The 7,308-nt window shown below is 39.0% G+C and overlaps 1 protein-coding gene across 1 annotated transcript in view; it reads right to left on the bottom strand.

Annotated features, from left to right (window-relative positions):
* Positions 1–202: 202 nt before the first annotated feature.
* The window catches only part of ercc5 (excision repair cross-complementation group 5), a 44,836-nt gene continuing 37,730 nt past the window's right edge, over positions 203–7,308 (bottom strand). The window contains 4 exon segments of the mRNA XM_048597542.1: positions 203–1,241; positions 1,892–1,977; positions 4,554–4,790; positions 6,602–6,681. Coding sequence (XP_048453499.1) covers positions 717–1,241; positions 1,892–1,977; positions 4,554–4,790; positions 6,602–6,681 — 928 coding nt within the window. The 3' untranslated portion in view covers positions 203–716.

Below are 7,308 nucleotides of genomic sequence, written 5' to 3' on the forward strand. Positions count from 1 at the left end.
TTTTGTAAAGTAATTTGCAGAATTTTTAAAATCTACAGATGCAAGTAGGGACACAGGATGGTAGGCAGGATTACATCGAATAGCCAATGTGGAACCTAATCTAACGATATAACCATTTTGGCATTGGTTCTGAGAAACAGACATGTAGAAAACCACAATAATATGTTGTCTTTTGAAAGGACACATAAAAAGTGACCACGAGTTGATTTGTCTACAGATTATTTTTTATGGTACACATTTAAAAGTACATAAATACTCAAATTTTTAATATATTTATTCAAAGGTAGGCTCTTTCGCTCACATGATTTTGCTTTCTGTAGAGCCTAAAGATATCTTTAATCTACACTTTTATAACACATGAAATTCATTATCTTTTGCACTTGGTGGTGAAGACATAGAAAAATTTACCACTCATTCATAATTATAGCTTTCTCAGCAGTGGTACAAGATCAATATTCGAGGCAATTTTAGCACTGTAGAAGTTTCAAGTTGCTCTACAGTGGATAAACTAGAGTTAATTTAACTAACTCATAGGCACTTTAAAGCAACAAGGCTTTAGCCTGTGTCTGGTGTGTCACACTAAATTCGCAGAAGTTAGAAGAGCTTTGCATGGAGATAAATCTTTAAATATTTGTCTTTTAAAAAAAGGGAAGCAATTGGAAATTTGGCTTGAAACAAATACAGTTGCAGAAAGTGCACCTGGAAGCATCATCTGCTTAAGTTCCCAACTTTTTTCTTTGTTTAGTTTTAACCTTTCCTCTCTTTTCAAACACAGGTCTAGCTGTTATCATAATATTATCATCACTCTCATCACTTGAACTGCTGCTCATTTTGGTGGTCTTGTCCTTTTCTGGAGTTTTCTTATGCAAATTCATAACTTTGGAATGTTTTGGTTTAAATTCATAATCATCTATTTCAGAGTCAGAGTCATCAGACGTTTTCGATAAATTTATGGATCCAATAAAACCTCCTCCGGAAGGCTGCTCTGGAGATTTCCTTTTTCCACGCTGTATTTGAGAATTATGCGACCTGCCTTTGACTCCAGATGCTCCTTGCTGGCTCTTCCCTTCCACTGCTGAATTACTGGCTGCTTCTATTATCCCAGTACTTCCTTGAGTCTCTGTTAAAGCTTCTTGTTCTTTCCTCAACATACAAGTCACAGCCCTGCGAAGCCTTTGGCTTTTTATTACTTGCTTCTCATGCTGTTCGATTCTGAAGAAGGAATCAATACGTAGCTGGGACTGCAAAGGAAATAAATCATTAGAACATGCCACAAAAAAATGAGTATGAAGCTCAACTTTCTAAAATTAGTTCAAAATATAAAATCACAGATGTAAGTGGCAGCATTTTCTCCCTTTGAGATGTATTCCAAATGAAAGCTCCCTAGGAGCCTAGATGACAGTGAACACAAGATACCCATCTCTATCAAACTGGCCTATAGCGTATAACTTTACACTCGTACCACTCTGCTCGAAGAAAGATGTGTCTGCTGTTTTTACTGTTCATGGCACAAATTTCTACACTTTTCTTTCTCGAATAAATTTGTCAAATTGGATCTGACCACAGATATGGTCAAATGTATTCCTCACTGTTACCAACAGGTAGGAGATCCAACATGAAGATATTAGTCAGAAGCATTGTTTTTAAACATCAGTGGATCTTGGAGGAAGCTGCTTCACTTGGATGCCATGAAAGAAAAGGATATTATGTTTCAGCACTGGATTAATAATTGAAAACCAGTTGCAAAGAATTGTGTTGGGACTCACTATTACACATGACCCCTTTTGAGATTCATTAAAAAGTTAGCTTACTTATATTTTCCGAGCGATTAACACTCAAACACACTCAATGTGACTATCAATAATGAAATACTGAAACTGTGAAGACTTACCTGTTGGGCATTGATTTGCTTCATGACAGGTAAAAGAACTTCATCAGTCTTCTTCCTGGTCCAGCCAAAACGGTTCTCACAAAATTTGCCAAAAGTTAAAGATATATTTTATGAAGTGAAGAATATTGCTAAATAGGAATGTGACAAATTATTAATGCAAGGGTTAACTAAAAGAACTTTGTGTCTGTGATTTTCTTAATATTGCCCATATTTTCTCAGTCTAGAATACTTTCAAGCCCAGCTTGTGTTAACTGTGATAATACTGGCCCAGTTTGTGTTTTGAACTAAATGAACTTGTAAGTGAGGGATGCTGTAGGAAGCTGTGGTAGACTTGAGTGTTACAAATAGATATCATCCTGTTCAGTTCTCTATTCAGATAGTGGCAGTTCTCCTGAAACTTTTAAACACAAGACACAAAGTCCATGGGAGCTGGTATCCCACTGTAATTACAGAAATTACAAAATCAGGCTCAAGAGACTGCAGGAGGGTCAAAGGGGAGGATCTTGGGGTAACTGTCCTTGATAGGTTCAGACAACCCTCAGGAAAGGACCACCACTTTTGTATGATACCAGCCCACTTAATGAGACAGGCTCCACCCACACCACTGACAAAATTCAGACAGACGAGGGAAAATGCCTTTTTGTAGCCATTAATTTACTAAGATGTCAAAGCCCCAAGGGTGGGATGTGATGTGGTGCCAATCAGTTGGGTTTCTTCCCCCTAGGAGATGTTGAGCTTTGAATGTTGTCGGAGCTGCACTCATTTAGGCAAATGAAAAGTGTACCTTCACATTCCTGACTTTTTCCTTGTAAGGGTTGGGACAGGTTTTGGAGAGTTAGAAGTTTCAGATTCTGACCTGCTCTTGTAGCTGCAATATATATTTGGCCAATCCAATTCAGTTTCTGGTTAATGATAACCCCCAGGCATGTTGACAGTGAGGGCTTCAGTGATATTAGTGCCATTGAACAACAAAGAGAGACATTAGATTCTTTCTTGTTCAGGATGTTCATTACCTGCAAAATGTAATTTGCCACTAGTCATTCCAAGTCTTAATGTTGTAGAGGTATTGCTGCATGTGGTCAAGGACTGCTTCAGTATTTGAGGATTTGTGAATGGTGCTGACTATTGCACAATCACCACTGACCATCCCCATTTCGAGTTTATGAAGGAGGGAAGGCTATTGATGAAGTAGCTGAAATGGTTGGGACTTGGACATCACCCTGAGGAACCCCTAACACAATGTCCAACAATCACAAACATCTTCCTTTGTAATCATAGAATCCTTACAGTGTGGAAACAGGCCCTTCAGCCCAACATGTCCACACCAACCCTCAGAGCATCCCACCCAGACCCATCCCCCTATACCCCACCTAAACTACACATCCTTGAACACTACGGGCAATTTAGCATGGTCAATCCACCTACCCTGCACATCTTTGGACTGTGGGAGGAAACCGGGGCACCCGGTGGAAACCCACGCAGACACAGGGAGAATGTGCAAACTCCACACAGACAGTTGCCCGAGGGTGGAATCGAACCTGGGTGCCTGGCGCTGTGAGGCAGCAGTGCTAACCACTGAGCCACCATGCCACCCAAATGTCCTAGAATGATATCAACCAGTGAACAGTTTTCCCACTAATTTCTACTGACTTCAGTTCTGCCAGATGTCCTTGATGTCACACAGCTCAGAGTTTAGCTCAAATGTCCATATGTGGACCAAGACCGTAATGAGATCAGACACCGAATTAGTCTGGAAGAAGCTAACCTGAACTACTATCTGTGAACAGGTTATTGATGTGTAAATGCTGTTTGATAGCATTATCAACAATACCATCCATCACCTCACTGATGATTAAGAGTAGAACAATGGAGTAAGCAGGACAAGCAGTAATAAAACAGGACATTGCTGGTGATTAGCACTGAGTTAGGAGAAGAGCAAAAGCAAACTAGATTAGTTTCATGCAGCTGTAAAATAGGGGTTGGTGTCCTCATAATGATATAAAAATATCACCGTATGATACTGTTATGATGTAGCAGCAACTGGATGCTCCCTGTAAGCCAACGTGGTATATGAATTTCATTGTTGGTGTGATGCAGAGCTTAGGAACAGGAATAAAGCCAGTCAGCCCAACAAGCCTATCCATACGACCATCATTGATCAAACATTTCCAAACCTTTTATACACCCAATCTTCACAATCCTGTTTGCCACTAGTAGTGAGAGGTCTATCAATGTCTACCTTAAACATATTCAAAGACTAAGCTTCCACGGTCCTCTGTGGTAGAGAAATGCAAAAGTTCACAATCCTCTGAATTTTAAAAAAAAAATCTTCTTCATTTTGTATCTATGTGGCATTTCCATGCCCAAGCTCTTGGCTGTCAGAATACACTTGTCAACCACTCCCCTCTCATACAAAATAGTTGTTTTTCCTTTACATTGGTATTTTGTGCAGATTGTCCTGATGAGAGCAAGACAGAAACAAAATATGCCTTTACTCAGTAATACTTGAGCTCTGTACTACCAAACAATGATTTGCTCAATATGAAAGAATGTGATATATTGCAGATAACTTATGACAAAAAATATGGTCTATAAAGTTACATTTATTCTCTCAAAATAAAGCTAACTTTCTTTTTGATAATTCTTTCTGGAAAAGGATATTCCCTGATCTCATCAAGGTCTGGCCTACCCCAGGACAGTGATACCTTAGATTCATCTACAGCAGGTTTCAGATATTCTTCTGCCACTGCAGGGTTTGGAAAACCTGGGTAAATGTCGAGGTGTCGCAGTTTTTTCTTCACTTTTGTATCATTTGGATTGTCTCGCAGTTTTTTATTTTTCTGGGCTTCAGTCCACCAGTCTCTGAAAGAGAAGTTGTTTATTAACTGTGTTAACACACCTGAATAAATATAGCTTTTTCGTAGAATTATAAGCCCAGAATATAAACTTGCAGATTTAAAAAAATATATTTCAAAGCATGCAATATATATACTGTAAGCATACGTTGAAAGCAATATATAAATAAATAAGCCGACCTGTCCAAAGAATTACAGAAGGTTCACAAAAATCTAACACTCCGTTATTCAAAATTCTACTTCTATTACATTTTCTTCGACATTAATAAGTTTCTGGAAAATATGCTCAATGTGGATTCAGTCCCAAGTTCACAGAGTAATGACACAACTATAACAAAACCTATCACATTGGAACATAGCAGCAGGAAAATGCCTTCCAGCTCCTTAAGGAGCTCTGCTATTTATAATCAAGGTTGATTATCTAGCTCAAATCACATTCCCATGCTATCCCTATATTGCTTGATGGTATTAGTAACTAGAAATGTGTCAATTTCTGTCTTGAAAACACTTAACGACTGAGCTTCCACATTCTTCAATGATAAGGAATTTCAAAAATTCACCATCCTGTGATAAGTGACATTCCTCCTCATCTCAGTCCTAATTGGCTTGACTTTTATTATGAGGTGGTGCCTCCTGGTTCTAGACCCATAAACAGGGGAAGCAGCTACCATGACTAGTCATTAAAAACAATGCAAGTTTCTTTGAGCTGACCTCTCATTCTTCTCAACTTGAAAGAATATAGACACAGTGTCCTCAATCTCTGCTCATAAAACAGTCCCACCAGTCCAGGAACCAATCGGGTGAACCTGTGTTGCACTCCCTCTATACCAGATGTATCATTGATTAAGCAAGGGAACCAGAACCATACACAATACTCCAGGTGCAATCTTACCAACACTTTATACAATTGAACCAGGATTTCCTTGCTCCAGTCTTCAAATCCTCTTGCAATAAAGGTTAATGTACTGTTTGCCTTCTAAATTGCTTACTGTACCTGTATACTAGATTTCAGTGACTTTTAAACAAGTTTGTTCAAATTCCTTTGGACATCAACAGTTACCAATCTCTCAATAATTTCAAAATTATCAAAATTATATTCCATCTACATTGCCCTTCTGCACTCACTCAGCCTAAATTGTCCATCAACCTCACTGTATCCTCCTCATAACTCAAATTCCCACAAAGTCTGTACCATCTGGAAATTCAAATATTACATCTGACTTTCACATGCAGATCATTGATATAGATTGTGAGTTGCTGGGCCCATACACTGATCTTGCAGTGTCCACTGGTCACAACCTGAGAAAGACCTATTGATTCTGACTCTCCACTTTCTGGCTGTTGATCAATCCTCAACATTGCTACAGAGAGAATTAAAGAATATTTAGAGTGCAGACAGTGGCAATTTGAATCATGTCTTTGCAAGAGCAACCCATCTACTTCCACTCCCTGACCTTTACCACACAGTCCTGACCATTCTCACTCTGCTGATAATGACTGAACTTTGTTGAAAACCATGATGGAATCCATTACCAGTACATTCTAGATCCTAACCACTTCCTGCATGCAAAAGATTCGTGTCACTGTTGCTACTTTTGCCGGTCACCTTAAATTGAGGGCCTGTGGTCTTCCTTACTCTGTCGGTAGAAAGGGCTTCTCCCAATGTAGTCTGTCCAGACCCTCACGTTTGAATATCTCTATAGATTTTTGTTCAACTTCTCAACGCCAAAAAGGATAATAGCCCCATCCTTTCCAATTTATCACCGTAACTTAAGTTTCTCATCCCTGGAACGATTCAAGTGAATCTCTTCCGCGGCCTTTCGAATAGCCTCATGTAGTCTCCTAAGTGCAATGCCCAAGACTGGATGAAATACTTCAGTTGAAGTTGAACCAAGGTTTAAAAGCAAGTTTATCATAATTTTTTGTTTTTGTATTCTACAGCTCTATTTTTGAAGGCCAGGATCCTATATGATTTATTGTCTGCTGTCTTAACCTGCCTGTCAGGTTCAATGATTTGTGCACATACACCATCAGGTCCCAATGCTCCTGCATCATCTTTATAATTGTACCTCTTCTTACTAAAATGAATCACTTCATATTCCTCCGCATTATATTTTGAATGTCACATGTCTGCCCCTTCCACCATCCTGTCTATATCTGCTTAATATTGTGCTCCTCGTAGTTGAGAATACTTCCGAGTTTTGTAATTCACAAATTGATTTGATTTGATTTATTACTGCCACATTTACCAAGGTACAATGTAAAGTGCTGCCTTACGCATTTTACAGGCAGATTGAACTATACAAGTGCATCAGAGTAACAGGTGAAACTGAACTCTGCATGTCCATGTCTGGGGAGGTCTTGTGGCGCAGTGAAGGGTGCCAACACTTATAATTCTCTAGTTGGATCTAGCATGGAATTAATATGCAGATTTACTTCTGTGACCTTACAGTACCATAACGAGAAGATACTGCAGTTTTGAACTTCAGTATTGAGATCTGCAAATAACTAAAATTTTCAGCGCTAAGATTTCAAATCTAAACGGTCGGCTCTTCTGCAAAG

The sequence above is a fragment of the Rhincodon typus genome, chromosome 6, assembly GCF_021869965.1.
Source record: "Rhincodon typus isolate 14 chromosome 6, sRhiTyp1.1, whole genome shotgun sequence".
NCBI classification, from domain to species: Eukaryota; Metazoa; Chordata; class Chondrichthyes; order Orectolobiformes; family Rhincodontidae; genus Rhincodon; species Rhincodon typus.